Source organism: Somniosus microcephalus, chromosome 4 (genome assembly GCF_052327205.1).
Source record: "Somniosus microcephalus isolate GS21.2 chromosome 4, FLI_Smic_1.0, whole genome shotgun sequence".
In the NCBI taxonomy this organism is placed as follows: domain Eukaryota; kingdom Metazoa; phylum Chordata; class Chondrichthyes; order Squaliformes; family Somniosidae; genus Somniosus; species Somniosus microcephalus.
In genome coordinates, this window is record NC_140990.1 from 154590847 (window position 1) to 154610777 (window position 19931).

The 19931-nt window shown below is 46.8% G+C and overlaps 1 protein-coding gene across 3 annotated transcripts in view; it reads left to right on the forward strand.

Moving 5' to 3' along the window:
• The window catches only part of lss (lanosterol synthase (2,3-oxidosqualene-lanosterol cyclase)), a 117671-nt gene that overhangs the window by 25937 nt on the left and 71803 nt on the right, over positions 1–19931 (forward strand). For all 3 annotated transcript variants that reach the window (XM_085985364.1, XM_085985362.1, XM_085985363.1), the window contains exons 6-7: positions 6906–7002; positions 15751–15886. In XM_085985364.1, coding sequence (XP_085841490.1) covers positions 6906–7002; positions 15751–15886 — 233 coding nt within the window. The remainder of the gene's footprint in view (positions 1–6905; positions 7003–15750; positions 15887–19931) is intronic.

Genomic DNA, 19931 nt, shown 5'->3' on the forward strand with positions numbered 1-19931 from the left:
GGATTATCAACCACTGCCCTGCTTCATATTGCTCTCCAGAATGTTTGCTCCCTCACGATCACGATCCACAGCCTAATCCTGGATGAATCTATTGACATCCTGACCCTGACACAAACCCAATTTACGATTATCCTCCCATTCCATCGCACTCCTTTCCCAAACCACTGAAGCAGTGGGGTGGGTGTTATCATCCCATCTTACCTTTTCCCCTACTCTCTGGCACCTCACCCTCTTCTCCCCTCCTGTCTTTCATGCAAAATCCCCATTGTTTTAACACCCTCCCAAGCTCCACAATGACTTCCCCAATGCAATCTTCTCCCTTGGAATGCACTGAATGATGACCCATCCTTGGTGATTTCAACCTGCACCTAATCTCCCCTAGTTTCTCTCTTCTCCTTTTGACTTTTCTGAATCCACTCAGTCTTGCTCTTCACCTAACCTCCTCCTCAACCTTGCAGCCTCTCCACCTTTTGAGGCCTCGATCATTGATCTTTGAACACTTCCCAGTCTTCCTTACACCCTACATTTCCCTGCCTACTCCAACTCAGCCTCCACCCATGGAAAACTCTGTTCCAACATCTTCAGAACTTCACATTCAAGCTCCCAACTCCCTCTCCTCTAGCTCTCTGCTGCCATGACACCTCTACCACTATTGGCCTGCTCAACTAGTCCCTTGCCTCAGCTTTCCACACTCGTGTCCCACCTAAGTCACTCGCCATCGCCCACCCCTGCCATTACCCCGGTATAGTTCCCATTTTCACTCTCAAGTCTGAGGGCCACAAGCTCGATTATTGGTCTAACCATTCATCATGTGATGGCTCACCCATGTGTAGCACTACCATGCTTCCCTCTCCTCAGCACAATCTTCCTATTACTCCAGGATTATCCTGGAAAGAAAGGACAACCTTTCTTTTTTGTCATAATCAACCACCTCCTCAAACTTTTTAAAAATTCATTCATGGGATGTGGGCGTCACTGGCAAGGCCAGCATTTATTGCCCATCCCTAGTTGCCCTCGAGAAGGTGGGGGTGAGCCGCCTTGAACCGCTGCAGTCCGTGTGGTGAACGTGCTCCCACAGTGCTGTTAGGGAGGGAATTCCAGGATTTTGACCCAGCGACGATGAAGGAACGGCGATATACTTCCAAGTCAGGATGGTGTGTAACTTGGAGGTGGTGGTGTTCCCATGCGCCTGCTGCCCTTGTCCTTCTAGGTGGAAGAGGTCGCAGGTTTGGGAGGTGCTGCCGAAGAAGCCTTGGCCAGTTGCTGCAGTGCATCTTGTAGATGGTACACACTGCAGCAATGGTATGCCGGTTGTGGATGGGGTGCCAATCAAGCAGGCTGCTTTGTCTTGGATGGTGTCGAGCTTCTTGAGTGTTGTTGGAGCTGCACTCATCCAGGCAAGTGGAGAGCATTCCATCACACTCCTGACTTGTGCCTTGTAGATGGTGGAAAGGCTTTGGGGAGTCAGGAGGTGAGACACTCGCCACAGAATACCTAGCCTCTGACCTGCTCTTGTTGCCACAGTATTTATGTGGCTAATCCAGTTAAGTTTCTGGTCAATGATGACCCCCCCCCCCCCCCCAGGATGTTGTTGATGAGGGATTCAGCGATGGTAATGCCGTTGAATGTCAAGGGGTGGTGTTTAGACTCTCGCTTGTTGGAGATAGTCATTGCCTGCCAAAGATGTGCGGGTTAGGATGATTGGCTATGATAAAAATTGACCCTTAGTGTTAGGGGGGATTAAATACGTGGGGTTACGGGGATAGGGTGGGATATGTGTTGGTGTAGGGGTTACGGGGATCGGGTGGGATATGTGTCGGTGCAGGCTCGATGGGTCGAAATGGCCTCTATCTGCACTGTGGGGTTTCTGTGATTCTGTTGTGTGGAGCAAATGTTATCTGCCACTTATCAGCCCAAGCCTGAATGCCATCCAGGTCTTGCTGCATGCAGGCATGGACTGCTTCATTATCTGAGGAGTTGTGAATGGTGCTGAACACTGTGCAGTCATCAGCGAACATCCTCACTTCTGACCTTATGATGGAGGAAGGGTCATTGATGAAGCAGCTGAAGATGGTTGGGCCTAGGACACTGCCCTGAGGAACTCCTGCAGCAATGTCCTGGGGCTGCGATGATTGACCTTCAACCACCACAACCATCTTCCTTTGTACTAGGTATGACTCCAGCCAGTGAGAATGGTAGCATAGTGGTTATGTTACTGGACCAATTTTCCAGAAGCCTGGACTAATGATCCGGTGACGCGATTTCAAATCCCACCATGGCAGTTGGGGAAATTAAATTCGGTTAATAAATAAACCTGGAATAAAAAGCTGGTATCAGTAATGGTGACCCTGAAACTATCGGATTGTCGTAAAAACCCATCTGGTTCACTAATGTCCTTTAGGGAAGGAAATCTGCCGTCTTTACCTGGTCTGGCCTATATGTGACTCCAGACCCACAGCAATGTGGTTGACTCTTAACTGCCCTCTGAAATGGCCTAGCAAGTCACTCAGTTGTGAAAAACTGCTACAAAACCTCTTTCCCCCTGTCTTCTCCAACCTTACCTCCACGACCAAGTGAGGAGCTCATGGATTTCTTGAATCTCAAAGACTGGTCCCAACCATCTGGATCATGTCCTTGACTAGTCATAGAATCATAGAAAGTTATAGCACAGAAGGAGGCCATTCGGCCCGTCGTGCCTGTGCTGGCTCTTTGAAAGATCAGTCGTGCTTCGTCCCACACCCCCGCTTTTTGTCCGTAACCCTGTAAGTTCTGCAAGTACCTGTCCAGCTCCCTTTTAAAATCAGCTTGCATCACCTTTTCAGATAGAGCATTCCAGATCCCGACAACTCTCTGAAAGCATTTCTCCTCATCTCCACTCTAGATCCTTTTCCAGTGATTTTAAATCTGACCTCTGGTTATTGACCCACTCACCAGAGGGAATAGTTTTTCTCTCTCTACTCTATCAAAACCTCTCATCATCTTGAAAACCTCTATTAGGTCACCTCTTAACCTTCTCTGTTCCAAGGAGAACAGTCCTAACTTTTCCAACCTCTCCTCATAACTGAAGCCCCTCATCCCTGGTAACATCCTGGTAAACCTCCTCTACCCTTTCTAAGGCCTTTACTTCTTTCCTGAAGTGTGGTGCCCAGAATTGTCCATAAGATTCCAGCGGAGGCCTAACCAGTGATTTATAAAGTTCTAGCATGATCTCTTTGCTTTTATATTCTATTCCTCTGTTTATAAACCCAAGTAACCCACATGCTTTATTAACCACCTTATCAACTTGCCCTGTCACCTTTAAGGATTTGTGTATATGGACACCAAGGTCTCTGCTCATCTACACTTTTCAAAATCGTGCCATTTACAGTATACTGTCTCCCTAGTCCTAGAACCATCTAGTAAATCCTTCCTGTTTAGACTGTAACATCATCCTCAATCAACACTGCCACACCCCTCCACTTTTCCCTTCTCTCTCATTCTTGAATCCCTGCTAACCAGGAATATTAAGAACCCATTCCTGGCCTTGTTTGAGCCATGTCTCCGTTAATGCAACCATGTCATAATCCCATGTGGCAACTTGTGCCTGCAGCTCACCAACCTCATTAGTTTCACTATGGACATTGACGTGTGTACAATTCAGTATCTCCTTTGTCACTTTTGCTATTTTGCTCAATCTGGTCCCTGGAATTTTGGGGATATTTCTAATTTTACTGCTGTTTATATATCTCTCTGTCCTCTGATCTCATTTCTGCTCCTCTCTGCTATTTTCTGGTTCCCCTCGCCCTGCAAAAATTAGTTTAAACCCTCCCCAGCAGTACTAGTTAACCTGTCAGCGAGAACATTGGTCCTGGCTTTGTTCAGGTGCAACCCGTCCATCTTGTACAAGTGCCCCTTCCCCCAGAATTGGTCCTAATGCCCCACGAACATTGGGTGATCTTTAAGGAGGAGATGTTCCAAGTACAGCTAGGTATATTCCAACAAGAGAGAAGGGTAAGGGAACCAAAGCAAGGGCTCCTTGGATGACGAGGGAGATAGAGAAGATGATGAAACAAAAAAAAGAGGGTGTATGATGCATGTCAGGTGAATTCTTCAAGGAAGAACCAGACCAAATACAATAAGTTGAGAGGGGAAGTGAAGATGAAAATAAGATTGGCAAAGAGAGATTATGAGAGTAGAATGGCGGTTAACATACAAGAAATCTTCTACCGGCATGTAAACAGTAAGCAGGTAGTAAGAGGCGGGGTGGGGCCTATTAGGAAGAAAGAAGGTGATATATGCTTAGATGTGCAGGGCCAGGCTAGAATACTCGATGAGTACTTTGTATCGGTGTTTACTAAGGAGGTGGATGCTGACAAAATATCAGTAGAAGTGGAAAAGGTAGAAGCAATGGAAGGGGTGAAAATTGATAGCCAGGATGTACTAGAAAGGCTGGGTATGCTTAGAGTGGATAAGTCGCCTGGTCCAGATGGCTTGCTTCCCAGGTTGCTAAGGGAATTGGGGGAGGAGATAGCGGAAAGGCTTGCCATCATTTTCCAATCTTCCCTAGATGCAGGGGAGGTGCCTAAGGATTGGAAAGTGGCAAATGTGACACAATTCTTCCCTCTTGTTGGAGTGTACCTAGCCTGGACTTGGAACATCTGCTATGGTAGTCAATCCACTGACCTCTAAATCACTGAGACCCTGACCACTAAAACACTTAACACTGAACAAAAACCTAACAAACTGACGTCTAAGACACTGACCTATAAAATTCTAAGAAACTGATCACTGAAAGACTGAGATGCTAAAATGTTAAAACGTTAACTAAAGGCACTGGAAATTATATCTATCAATCTAAAACACAATGCAAACTACCATCAAGTGGATTACAACAGTGAAAAATGAACAATTTAATTTAAAAAAAACGAACAAACTAATACAATCCGTCCACTCTGCGACAGTAATGTCACTTCAATTTCTATCTCCGATTTCCACATTCAGCTCATGCTCTGACTCTGATTATCTCCGCTCTCACTGACTCATCCCACTTTTATCTTTTGTCCTCTTGCACTGTTTCCCCTCGGGCTCGCTCTCCACTCTCACATTTGCCCTACTTCCCATTTACCCTACCTCCAGTCCCCTGTAACTCTGCAGTTTCCCTCCCATGTTCCCCACTACCCCTTCCAAGCTCATCTTTTCCAAGCGACCCACCTGCTCCTTGGGTCCTCCCTCACCCCACTCCTGATCCCTCGATTACCTTTCAAGCATATTAATGCCTCATTTTGCTCAGATACCATTCCTGTCCCTTTTGGAATGGCTGGCATAACTGCCCCAGTAACGGCCTATCCGTCCTCCAACTTCTGCCCCAGCTCGTATCTCCCTTTCTTTTCAGTCCTTAAATATGTGTGTCTCCCAGCTCTGTGCTCACTGTACAAAATCCCCTGTTTGAATCTTGTCAGCCTCGTCTGCTCAGAGCACTGAGACTGTCCTGGTCAAAATATAAACGTTACATTCTGTCTGATTGAAACTTTGCTGTTTTATTTTACTTATTCTCTTCAAACTTTCTGTGGCATTTTATACAATCAACCATGCCATCCTCCTCCATTGCCACTCCTCTGTCTTCCGTGGTTCTGTTTATTCCTACCTGTCCCAACACAGCTGGCACATCTCTTCCGGGCTGCCCCTGCACAGCCACCTCTGATGTTCCCCAAGGATTACCCTCCACCTCTCCCTCTTGCTCATCTACATGCTGCTCCTCAATAACGTCATCTGCAAGCACAGGGCTGGCCTACATGTGTATGCTCGCTGCAACTAGGTTCACCTTTCCACCACTTCCCTCAATCACTTAACCAACTCTGTGCTGTCAGACTGCCTGTCTGACATTAAGTCACGGGTGAGTCAAAATTTCCTTCAGCTGAACATCAGAAAGAGCAAAGTAATTATTCTCAGCCTCCACCAGCTCCTTTACCGGTGACTCCATCCCTCTCTCCAGCTACATTCTCAAGCTGAATTGCTCCATGAGAAACTTCTATGTCCTGTTTGATCCAAAGCTGAATTTCAAACTCCATATCCCATCCAGCACCTAATCTATTTACTTTCTCCCCTACATCAACAACTGCCTTTGCAGCAAGTTTGCTCCCATTGCTGCTGAACCTTTCTTCAAGCTTTCATCCCCTCTGGATTCTATTTCTGCACCACTCACTCCTTATTGGCCTCTCATCCTCCACCCTCCATAAACTGCAACCTGCCCAAATCTTAGCCATGCATATGTTATCCTGCACTAAATGTCCCTTGCCAAACAACCCTCCCCAGTCTTTGCTGACCATCACTGGCTCCCTGTCCCCAACACAGTGAATTTAAAATCATCATCCTCGTTTTCAAATCACTCCATAGTTTCGCCCCAGCTATATCTGCAAACTCCTCCAGACTTTGGTCCTAAGTATGGCCTTCTGTACTCCTGCTTCAACCCATCATGGAGGCAGAGCCTTGTCTAGGTGACCATTATTCACGTGAGCTTTAACAGTGAGTATCTGCAGGCTATCCAGTTGGAGGACATGATTCTATTCTCATCCAGCATCTTCCTCTGAATCCAGGCTATTGTGGGCAGTTCTAGTGCCCCTGTTGCAGCCTCAGCTGAGAGCTAACTCACAACCTTCTTTGTCCCTGTGGTTGGGAGAAGGCCTCAATGTTTTAAATATTTTTAATTATCCCAGTGTTATATAAACTTACACTTCAGAGTTGTACCATTTCAGAGTTAGGTATTCTTTAGTCCCTCAGTTTTGGTATCTATTGTTTTGAGGATGAAGAGGTGCTACTTGTTCCTGTCAATATTAAAAAAATATATAATCAGGTATTGAGGGCAGGAGATGCTGATCATAAACACAAATGTTTAACACATACCATAATCATCCTCCCCCTGGTTTCAGGTGGTGCAGTTGGAATCCCATCCTGGGGTAAATTCTGGTTGTCCATTCTTAACATCTACAGCTGGGAAGGGATGAACACCTTGTTTCCTGAGATGTGGTGAGTCCTGTAACTAAGCCATTGACTGTTTCAAGTTTGTGGGGCCAGTTTTGGACCAGGTGTTATGCAGTCATAACAAGGTTGTAATAATGGAGGAATTCTAAGGTTTAGGATGAAACAAAAGTTGGGTCAAAACAAGAAGGGGTTCATCTGGGACTATTTGCTTGATCAGTATATTGCCTTCCTAATGAGGAAGGATGTAGTGGTAGATATGTTCTGCCTTTCAGTTAGATCACGGCTGATCTGTGACCTAACTCCATCCACCCGCCTTTGCCCCATATCCCTTAATACCCTTGGTTAACAAAAATCTAACAATCTCCGGTTTAAAATTAACAATTGACCCAGCATCAATTGCTGTTTGTGGAAGAGAGTTCCAAACTTCTACCACCCTTTGCGTGTAGAAGTATTTCCTAACTTCACTCCTGAAAGGTCTGGATCTAATTTTTAGACTATGCACCCGGACTCCCCAGCCAGCAGAAATTGTTTCTCTCTATCTACCCTATCAGTTCCCCTTAATATCTTGAAAACTTCGATCAAATCACCCATTACCCTTCTAAATTCCAGGAAATACAAACCTAGTTTGTGTAATCACTCTCCTCGTAATTTAACCCTTGGAGTCCAGGTATCATTCTGGTAAATCTACTCTGCACTCCCTCCGAGGCCATTATATCCTTCCTAAGGTGTGGTGCCCAGAACTGCTCACAGTACTCCAGGTGTGGTCTAACCAGGGCTTTGTATAGCTGCAGCACAACTTCTAACCCCTTGTACTCTAGTCCTCTAGATATAAAGGCCAGCATTCCATTAGCCTTTTTGATTATTTTCTGTACCTGTTCATGACATTTTAATGATCCATGTACCTGAACCCCCAAGTCTCTCTGGACCTCCACTGTTTTTAGCTTTTCACCATTTAGAAAGTACTATGTTCTATCCTTTTTAGGTCCAAAGTGGATGACCTCACATTTGCCTACATTGAAATCCATTTGCCACAGTTTTGCCCATTCGCTTAACCTATTAATATCTTTGTAATTTTATGCTTCCGTCTACAGTGCTTACAATGCCGCCTATCTTTGTGTCATCGGCAAACTTGGATATATGGCTTTCTATCCCATCATCTAAATTGTTAATAAATACAGTGAATAGTTGAGGCCCCAACACAGATCCTTACGGGACACGACTAGTCACATCCTGCCCATTATCCCTACTCACTGTCTCCTGCCGCTCAGCCAATTTCCTAACCAGGTCAGTAATTTGCCTTCAGTTCCATGAGCTTCAACTTTAGCGAACAGTCTCTGTTTATCACTTTATCAAAGTGCCTTCTGGAAGTCCATATAAATAACATCCATAGACATTCCCCTGTCCACTACTTTAGTCACCTCTTCAAAAAATTCAATCCGGTTTGTCAGGCATGACCTACCTTTACAAATCCCTCTCTCGTCAGCTGAAAATGTTCAAGGTGTTCAGTTCCTCTATCCTTAATTATAGACTCTAGTAATTTCCTGACAACAGATGTTAGGCTAACTGGTCTACAACTCCCTGGTTTCCCCTTTTCGTCATTCTTAAATAGCGGAGTGACGTGCGCAATTTTCCAATCTAAAGGAACGGTTCCTGAATCGAGAGAACTTTGGAAGATTATAGATAGGGCATCAGCAATGTTCTCACCTACTTCCTTGACAACACCACCGTTATCAGGTTTCAAATTGCTATCTTTCCTAATATAATTGTAAAAAAAAATTGTGTTAATTTTGACTTCCCTTGCAAGTTTCTTTTCATACTCCCTTTTTGTAGCTCTTACTATCTGTTTTGTCACTATCTGTTTTGTCACCTTCTGTTATTCTTTGTATCTCCCAGGATCTGTGCTAGTTTTTGCATTTTAAGGGTAAGCAATTGACCTGAAGTTAGGAGGACACTTAATAAATAGTAATCACGTTCACATTAAAATGGACAGAGTCATTGAATTGGACTATGAATTGGGTCATTTCAGTGGGCTGACAGAAGACCCAGCTCAGATTGATTTGTTGGAATAAATGGCAGATCAAAGAGTGGAGTAGTAATGGGTGTTTATTTACGGTTAAATACATTCTGACTAGAAGTAAAGAGGGTGCGTCACATTTTGGGGTTTTATGGATAGAGAGAGGTTTAGAGCAAAAACTAGGTTTCTGAAAAAGCAGCGTGATAAATATGGGGAGGATAATATAAAAGAAAGCTGAGAAATATAAAATGAATATAGAAAGGAAGCAAGAAGATGGCTATGAGGGAGTATGAAAAAAGTTGGTAGCCAACCCAAGGGGAAATAGTGAGGGCTTTTATAAGCACATAGTAAGTAAAAGGATAGTAAAAGAAGAGGTAGAGCCATTTGGTGATGAAGAGACCACCATGTAATTTTGAGAATGAAGGAATGGCCATGATAAATATTTTGCTTTAATTTTTACAGAGGAAGGTGAAAATAGGAATGTAGATGTACCAGAGGATCATGTGGAGGAGCCACTAATGGGAATCAAGTATTAAAAAGAATGAATGAGACTAAAATGGGTAAAGTCACTTGGCCAGATAGTATGCTTCCCAGAATAGTGAGAGTAGTTCTGGAGCTAATAGCCATAATTTTCCAGAAATCTTTGGAAACTGGAATTGTGCTGAAGGAGGGAGGGGTGACGAATGTTGCATCGCACTTCAAGAAAAGGATAAGCCATGAAATTATAAGCCAGTCAGTCTTGGCTTGGTTCTGGGTAAACTTCCAGGCTCCATGAGATGGGATGAAATAATGGACACTTGGAAAGGCTGATCTAAGCAAGGTGGGATAGTGAAAGGCAGGTTGTGCTTGACTATTTTTATTTTTAAGGAATTGATGTATAAATAAAGTGAATACAGTGGATTTTCAGAAGACATTTGACTTGCAAGACAAGAGACTCATTACAAAAATGAATACACGTGGTATTAAAGGGAGTGTAGTTGTATGGGTAGGAGATAGGAAGCAGAGTGGGTGTACGTGGATATTTTTTTGCCTTGGCAGGATACAAGCAGTGGTGTGCCCCAGGGATTTATGGTGGCGCCTTTTATTTTCCATTTTTATAACTGATTCGGACATCATGGGCTCGATTTTAACTGAGCCGTGAGGCGGGCTTTGAGGCATGCGGGGGGCTAAAATCGCTAAAACTGGCGGGCAGGACCCCTCCGCCTGGTTCCCGACCCTGAGCCATTTTAACCCAGGCGTGTCTGATGGTCCCGAATCAGTCCCGCCTCCAACAGGCGGGACTGGTCTTTAAAACTCTTAATCAGCAATAATTGGCCTTTATAATGCCATTTTAACAGGCCCTTGCATTTTTAACCCTTTTCCCATGTAAAACATGCCTGGTGGGGATCACGCCTGTGAAACCTGATGTGAGCACTATTGGTTTGCTGACTATCAGCTGCAGGTCAACCAGTAAAGAGGAGATTTGATCAGTCATCATTTGCAGGTGGCAGGACTTTGTTGTTTCAGGCCTGGGGCAACTTTTACCAGGCTTAACCACACCTCTGGAAGGTTGGAGCCTCACACACATCTCCAGTGTGAACTCCTGGGAAAGCCCTCTCGCCACCCTCACTCAGCGCTTCCTCAGCGGAGGCATATGCCAGAAGCATGGGAGCCATTTTTCTCCTTCCCTTCTTGGCATTAGAGGAGCTCGAGCACCAGGCGCGGCGCGGCAGCAGCAGAACCAGGAACAACAGCAGCACCAGCAGCAGGAGCGACAGGCTGCTGCTCACCCACCTGAGGCAGCACAGGCCAGAAGGGGCCAGCGCATGGAAGCCCATCGGCGCAGGAGATACCCCCCAAACAGGGTCTACAGACACAGGGTCAGCTACCTCAACATGACTGAGCAGCAGTGCCAAAGGCGGCTCTGACTTTCGCGACAGGTAATGACTGACATCTGCGCAATGATACAGCAAGACCTGCTGCCCAGAGGCAGAGGACCAGATGGACACTCCTTACCAGTGGCCATCAAAGTCACCACCGCACTCCACTTTTTTGCCTCAGGCTCATTCCAGGGATCATCAGCAGACATCAGCGGCATCTCCCAGTCCGCCGCACACACTTGCATCACGCAGGTAACCGATGGCCTCTTTGCCCTCGCGCACAATCACATCCATTTCACCAGGGATCGCGCAAATGTGACGGCGCGAGCGTTTGGATTAGCTCATCTGGCAGACTTTCCAAGGGTGCAGGGCGTCATTGACTGCACACATGTGGCCCTTAGGGCACCCATCGCAATCCAGGTATTTTTATCAACTGCAAGGGCATCCACTCCCTTAACGTTCAGCTGGTGTGTGACTACAAGAAGGAGATTTTGCATGTTTGTGCCAAGTACCCTGGCAGTTGCCATGACTCCTTCATACTGCGCCAGTCTAGTGTGCCTCCGCTATTCAGGCCGCCAGACTAACTTCAAGGATGGTTACTTGGAGATGAGGGCTATCCCCTGAGGACTTGGCTAATGACGCCATTGAGGAGGCCAGCCAACAATGCTGAGGAGCGCTACAACTCCAGCCACATTTCCACCAGATCCATAATCGAGCAAACAATCGGCTTGCTGAAGATGCGCTTCAGCTGCCTGGATAGATCAGGTGGAGCCCTACAGTACTCAGCAGCCAGGGTCTCCAGAATCGTCGTGGTTTGCTGTGCATTCCACAACATGGCACAGCGTCGTGGCTTGCAGATTCCTGAGGACCAAGTGGCTCCTCACATACCCTCCTCAGATGATGATGATGAGGAGGAGGAGGGCGAAAACGAGCATCCTACAGAGGCCCATCAACCAGCGGTAGCATTACGCGAGAACATTGCTGGCCGGGATACAAGGAACGCACTCATCCTGGCCCGATTTGCTTAGCCTAGCCAATCAAACTCTTGCCTCGCAGCTTCTTACCTGAGCGTCAACAATGGCCAAACCCTGCGGATTCCTAGCTATTTGACCAGCACCCTGACAACTGCAAGTAATCCTAAGCCCTCAATGTGAAAGCCCCATTCACGAAATGACACACGCCAGAACTGCAACAGTTGCCATCAGAAATTTTATGCACAAGAACCAACTGATGGCATTTTTACAATATACACATTTCACCCAAGTGACTACCCTTGTGACTACTTGTGCTTTATTTTCCTCTTACGCGTGCTCCTACGTAGTGGTTCTCCTGTGGCTTCAGCAGATGTGGAGGCCCCTTGCTCACTTTCCTGCTGCTCCTGTCTCGACACCTTTGGCGGTTGTCCTCTGGGGTGGCGAGCCTGTGAGGGCTCGTCAGCAGTCTGCGGCTGTGCAGGGGTTGAGACGTCTAACTCACTTGGGTGTGGACTCCAGTGGGGCTCTGACCGAGGGCTCTGCAGTGGCATAGAAGTGTGAGCGCGTGGAGAGGAGCCCCCACTTCCTTGAGGTCTGCCACCAACCTCCCTCTCATGGGTCAGCTCCCCCTCTGCGCCTGCAAGTGGCTTGAGAGCACCTTGCTGCACATCAGGGGGGCCATGGGGACCCGTATCTGCAATGGCAGTCCTACTCAGAAGGACTTCCATGAAGGTCTGGTTTCTCTGTTCAATAGATGCCCATCACTCCTCAAGAGATGTCATTCTATTCTGAACACTCACCATGTTTTCCATACCCTTGCGACTAACCTCCTCCATGGCCGTAGCCCTCCTCTCTACCGTAGCCAGCCTTACCACGGAGGCAGCAATCATTTCCACGTAGGTAGCCATCCTTTCCGTGTTGATGCGTTCATGCGCCACTGACTCCACAAAGGCTCTGCTCATGTTCGCTATGGACTCCTCCATTCGCTCCACACTCGCAGCGACCCTGGAGACAAAACCTGCCGGAGACTCCTGCATCTGCATGGAGTTCCGTCACCTCTGATTTTACGGATGGACCCAGAGGCAGAGGGTTGACATGCAGCTGAGCCGAGCTGGCAGAGTCCTGCGTCCTCCGACAAGGACTCTCCACTGCTGTCCCTGTCTCCACAATCTGCTGATGCTCACTTGTGAGCTGTGATACACCAGGTGACAACACTACTCTATGTCCCGAAGGTCCTCCCGAGGTGAGTGTCTGTGCTGGGTGCGCTTATTTCTGCTGACGCTGCGCCCTCGGAGGTTGCAGATTCCTCTGAGGAGTCTGGAATCTCAGGCTCTCCCTCCTGCACAGTGGGGAGGGGGGCTCTCGATGGTCCTGTGGGGGAGTCGAGGAAAAAGTTAGAGATGTGATGCCAAGGTTACATGCACATTGCATTTTGCAGATGATCATAAGTCCATATGATGTAGCTTCAGAATCATTATCAGCGACTCATGCAATGCCAATGAGAGAGATGGAAAACTATTCTGTCACCAGCTTGCGGGGATGCACCTGTCTGTCTTTCCCCAACTTCCGCATCTCTGTCACCCCCGACAATCTCCAGGACGACTTCCTCCCAGGGGGTGAGCTGGGCCAATGAGGGTGGCCCTCCTCCTGTCCTAGCTCGCTCTCTCCTGTTGTGAGCTCTCTTCTCCTGCAATGAGGGAGACAAGTGGAGGTTGAGTGAGAATGAAGGAGTGAGTGCAGAGATTGCATAGCATAGATACTTAGAAGGAGACAAAGATGGAGTGAGGTTGCAAGACCAAGGGCCCTCCTTGTGTGTTGTCAGTTGTGTTCAAAGCATCAGAGTGAGAGGGAGTGTGAGGGCTGCATGGTTGAATAGTTAGGTGAATGTGAGCATAGAGAGAGAGGGAATGGCTAAGGGTGCATGGATGTGAGTGTCAAGTGGGATGTGGAGGAAGAGATTGCTAAAGCTGAGTGCTGGTGAGGAAAGGCAATGGGGATCAGATTGGGGGTGATGGAAACTTCATACTTACTTTTCCAGTGCGATGAAGGTCATGGAATCTTTTCCTGCACTGTATCCAGGTTCGCCGTGTGAGCCCCAAGGAGTTGACTTCCCCAGCCACCTGTAGCCACACAGCCTTGGTCTGACTGGGAGGCCTCTTCCTCCCTGAAGAAGGGAACAGGACCTCCCTGTGGGCCCTAGCCCCATCCAACAATGCCTGCAGTGATGCCTCATCAAATTTAGGCGCAGCTCTTGCCCTCCCGCTGGCCATTGTTCCTGCAGGCTCCTGTGCCATCATAAGGGGAAAGCTTGGAAGCCTGCAGAGGAAGCAAGGCTTGCTGTGGACCTTAAATGCAGCAGCAATGATGACATCATCAGAGGGGACTTGCAGCCATGAAAAACCCATTTGCAAAGGCTTCCCACATGTTGGAAATCAATTGGCCAATTGAGTTAAAATTGCATCAATCTCACACATCCATTTAGATTTGTGTGGGAATCACGAAATTCGGGGAACCTGACAATTGCCCGCACCCGAGTTAAAATCGACCCCCATATGTACACATTACTCCTCTGCAGATATCTGGTCAGCTTTCACGTGCACAGTGATGATACCCAGCTCTACATCTCCACCACTTCTTTTGACCACTGCTGTCAGATTGATGGTCTGACATAAAGTCTTAGTTGAGCCACAACTCAATCCAGCTCAGCTCAGGAAGACTACAGCCATTCTCTTCAGTCCCCGCCACAAACTTCACTCCCTTGCCTTTGACTCCATCCTCCTCTCTGGCTGCACCCTTGGACCGAACCAGATCATTCAGTCTTGTCATCCTGTTTGACCCTGGGCTTTAAATCTTTGGCCAAGCCTCTTCCTTGGCTCTGTTTGTTTTCATTATGTGTATTTTTGAAGCACCTTGGGTCATGCCTTTTACATTTAAAGGCACTATATGGGTTAATAAATGACAGCCTGCACGGATTTGTTAAAGGAAAATAATGTTTGACTAACTTGATTAAGTTCTTTCCACTTCAAATTCTTCCATGACCTTGTAGGCAAATATAGTTACAAAATAGGACCGCCATGGAGACCAGAAGGTTTGAAGTTTGGCTTCCAGTCTGTGCTGAGTTTGCTGGTCTTGACCAGGCGGCAGTTGGGGTAATTCAAGTGGACCCAGTATCCCAGCCCACGTCCCACTCCTAATCAGGATTTGTTGATTGTTGTTGAAAGATGAGCATGTGTGGACACCCGGTGAGGGCAGGGACAGGATCAGGCTCAGCTGTGAAGACCTCCACAGTTCAATAGCCTGCCAATGCTCCTCTGCTAGCTTCACACACAAAAAATGGGTATGTTGGCAAGACCCCAGAGGTCGCCTGGTGCATATAGATCTGTAAACCAGCAATGGAGAAAATTGAGGGGAAAACGATGAAGAATAATCATCTGACATTTTTTATTTCTGCTGTGTATGTAAAGCCGTGGGATGGTTCCAGACTGGTCACTAATCGATTTGTGTGTATGCTGTACAGATTAATTAGAAGAAATGGTGGGCATTATCAGCACTGAATGAGCAATAACAGGGAAAATAATGGCAATATTTAAGAATGCAAAGGATTGAGATTGGCTATTTGAGATTTCAGTTTATTCCAATATGCCCGGCATGGTTTCCGAAACCAGAAATGTGGTGGCATAGCCTTATGATATAAGTTTCCGATCTTTCTTGGGGGTGCAGTGAGAGAGCAATCAGTGGGTACGTAAGTAGTGGGTAAGTAAGTCCTGGCTAACGGCCTTGCACCAACCAGTAAATATACCTGCCCCTTGCCTGCTGTCTTAGCTGCGGAGTGATATGTGGTGCTGAGATACCAAACAAAGGGGCAGAAAATAAATGTTAGTTTTTCATGCAGGTTTACAATGCTTTACTTGTTGCTGAGCCTGCTTGTATTTTAATTTTGTGTTAGGCTCTTCCCTCGATGGGTACCAGCTCACCCCTCCACCTTGTGGTGTCACTGTCGGCAGGTCTACCTCCCCATGAGTTACTGCTATGCCATGCGGCTCACCGCGCAGGAAGACGACCTCATTCGCAGCCTACGCCAGGTACCAATCAGCCACTTAGAATCGCTGACATTTTGGGCTGAGTTTATATTTTTGCACAGGAGGGTTTTATTGTTCAGCTTGGTCTGTATCCCAGATTCAAACTTTGAACATGGTAGGTCTCGTAAGGCTTTTAGAATGCATGGGAGTAAGTCTCAGGACTTTAGAGTATAAAATTGGAGGAGCACTATCCCACTGTTTTGTCGACATGGATGGTGGCCTAACCAATGGTATGTAAAGATTAAATATATTCATAAAATGAGGAAGACAAATTTCTTTTATTCATTCCTGGGATGTGGGCATCGCTGGCAAGGCCAGCATTTATTGCCCATCCCTAGTTGCCCTTGAGAAGGTGGTGGTGAGCTGCCTTCTTGAACCGCTGCAGTCCGTGTGGTGAAGGTACTCCCACAGTGCTGTTAGGTAGGGAGTTCCAGGATTTTGACCCAGCGACGATGAAGGATCGGCAATATATTTCCAAGTCAGGATGGTGTGTGACTTGGAGGGGAACTTGGAGGTGGTGGTGTTCTCATGCACCTGCTGCCCTTGTCCTTCTAGGTGGTGGAGATCGCGGGTTTGGGAGGTGCTGCCGAAGAAGCCTTGGCGAGTTGCTGCAGTGCATTTTGTAGATGGTACACACAGCAGCCACGGTGCGCCGGTGCTGGAGGGAGTGAATGTTTAAGGTGGTGGATGGGGTGCCAATTGAGCAAGCTGCTTTATCCTGGATGGTGTCGAGCTTCTTGAGTGTTGTTGGAGCTGCACTCATCCAGGCAAGTGGATAGTATTCCATCACACTCCTTACTTGTGCCTTGTAGATGGTGGAAAGGCTTTGGGGAGTCAGGAGGTGAGTCACTCACCGCAGAATACCCAGCCTCTGACCTGCTCTTGTTGCCACAGTATTTGTGGCTGGTCCAGTTAAGTTTCTGGTCAGTAGTGACCCCCCCAGGATGTTGATGGTGCAGGATTCAGCGATGGTAATGCCTTTGAATGTCAAGGGACGGTGGTTAGAATTTCTCTTGTTAGAGATAGTCATTGCCTGGCATTTCTGTGGCGCGAGTGTTACTTGCCACTTAGCAGCCCAAGCTTGAATGTTGTCCAGGTCCTGCTGCATGCGGACATGGACTGCTTCATTATCTGAGGAGCTGTGAATGGCGCTGAGCACTGTGTAGTCATCAGCGAACATCCCCACTTCTGACCTTATGATGGAGGGAAGCTCATTGATGAAGCAGCTGAAGATGGTTGGGCCTAGGACACTGCCCTGAGGAGCTCCATCAACGATGTCCTGGGGCTGAGATGATTGGTCTCCAACAACCACAACCATCTTCCTTTGTGCTAGGTGTGATTCCAGCCAGTGGAGAGTTTTCCTCCTGATTCCCATTGACTTCAATTTTACTCTGGCTCCTTGATGTCAGTCAGTCAAATGCTGCCTTGATGTCAAGCTCTTTTGTCCATGTTTGGACCAAGGCTGTAATGAGGTGTGGATTGAATGATGCATATTGCACAAGGCAAAAGCTCTTCTTTCAGTGAGGCATGTGCAGCATATTGCAATTCATGGTTAGTCCTGTCTGTACATGGTAACCCATTACAATATTTGAGTCTCCAATTCCAGGTACAGTAAGCTCTTGTTTAAACAGCACTTAATCATCCGAAATTCTTTAATAACCGACAAAATAGATAACCGGTAATCTTGCCGAATCCATCCATTTTTCATTTTTCCGAGTCCAAGTTTCCCGTGGTGGCCGAGGTAGTCCGTGGTTTTTATTTTTTTTGTGTTAAAAATTGCCTACCTCTCATCAACCAGCACCATCCCGGTCCCGTAGGTGCCGGATACAAAAGAGTTTACTGTACTGAGAAGTCAACACTCCCTGTCGGGTTTCTGTTTGCCCACTATGGAGAGCACCCTGTATGGGTACTAGACCATATCTAAATCCAGAGTCTAGGTGTAGGTTAGCAGATGGTTAGGGACCTGCCAAGCATGTGCAGTGGTACTGCTGGTGCTTAACTAGCCACAACCACGCAACTTAACAGAGCAAGGTGCTAGTAAACTTCCTGCTGCTCATCCAGCTAAGACATTAAACCCATTGGGGCTTTGGCCTGTAGGAGCATATGGCATTGAATGGGGGAAAAATTTGAGTGGCAGGTCTACTCCTCCAGGTTCCACTAGCAGACCAAGCTGACTGTACAGTCAGCAGTGGCTGGAGTATTGCAGACCTGCCTGGCTCAGTTGTTGGATTACTTGGTATACTTGGGTCCAAACTTTCTTCACCAGACATGTCATCTCACAGAGCCACTTTGATCCCAAAGGGACCACACCTACCTACCTTAACCAAATACTTTCATCCTGTCTTCACTGAAGAGGACACAAATAACTTCCCAGAAATGCGAGGGAACCAACGGTCTAGAGAGAAGGAGGAATTAAAGGAAATTAGTATGTAAAAAAAAGTGCTGGAGAAATTAATGGTACTGAAAGCTGATAAATCCCCAGGGCCTGATAATCTGCATTCCAGAGTACTAAGAGGTAGTCATGGAAATAGTGGATGCATTGGTTGCCATCTTCCAAAATTCTATAGATTATGGAACAGTTCCGGCAGATTAGAGGGTGGCAAATGTAACCCCACTATTTAAAAAAGGAGGGAGAGAGAAAACAGTTTAGCCTAACATCAGTAGTAGGGAAAATGCTAGTCTATTGTAAAGGATGTGATAACAGGACACTTAGAAAATATCAACGGGATTAGACAAAGTCAACATGGACTTATGAAAGGGAAATAGTGTTTGACAAATCTACTGGAGTTTTTTGAGGATGTAACTGGTAGAATAGATAAGGGAAAACCAGTGAATGTGGTGTATTTGGATTTTCAGAAGGCCTTTGATAAAGTCCCACATAAGAGGTTAGTGTGCAAAATTAAAGCACATGGGATTGGGGTTAATATACTGGCATGGATTGAAAATTGGTCAACAGACAGGAAACAGAGAGTAGGAATAAATGGGTCCTTTTCGGGGTGGCAGGCGGTGACTAGTGGTGTACCGCAGGGATCAGTGCTTGGGCCCCAGCTATTCACAATATATATCAATGATTTGGATGAGGGAACCAAATGTAATATTTCCAAGTTTGCTGACGACACAAAACTAGATGGGGTTGTGAGGAGGATGCAAAGAGGCTTCAAGGCGATTTAGACAAGTTGAGTGAGTGGGCAGATACATTGTAGATGCAGTATAACATGGATAAATGTGAAGTTATCCACTTCGGTAGGAAAAACAGAAAGGCAGAGTATTATTTAAATGGTGATAGATTGGGAAATGTTGACGTACAGTGGGACCTGGGTGTTCTTGTACACCAGTCACTGAAAGCAAACATGCAGGTGCAGCAAGCAGTTAGGAAGGCAAATGGTATGTTGGCCTTCATTGCAAGAGGATTTGAGTACAGGAGCAAGGATGTCTTACTACAGTTGTACAGGGCCTTGGTGAGACCACACCCGGAGTACTGTGTGCAGTTTTGGTCTCCTTACCTAAGGAAGGATATACTTGCCATAGAGTGGGTGCAGCAAAGGTTCACCAGACTGATTCCTGGGATGGCAGGACTGTTGTATGAGGAGAGATTGGGTCGACTAGGCCTGTATTCACTAGGGTTTAAAAGAATGAGAGGGGATCTCATTGAAACGTATAAAATTCTGACAGGGTTAGACAGACTGGATGCAGGGAGGATGTTTCCCCTGGCTGAGGGGGTCTAGAACGAGGGGTCACAGTCGCAGGATACGGGATAGGACATTTAGGACTGAGATGAGGAGAAATTTCTTCACTGAGGGTGGTGAACCTGTGGAATTCTCTACCACAGAAGGCTGTGGAGGCCAAGTCACTGAATATATTTAAGAAGGAGATAGATAGATTTCTAGACACAAAAGGCATCAAGGGGTATGGGGAAGAGAGCGGGAATATGGTATTGAGATAGAGGATCAGCCATGATATTGAATGGCGGAGCAGGCTCGAAGGGCCGAATGGCCTACTCCTGCTCCTATTTTTCTATGTTTCTTCTACCTCTCCCCAAGGTGCCTTG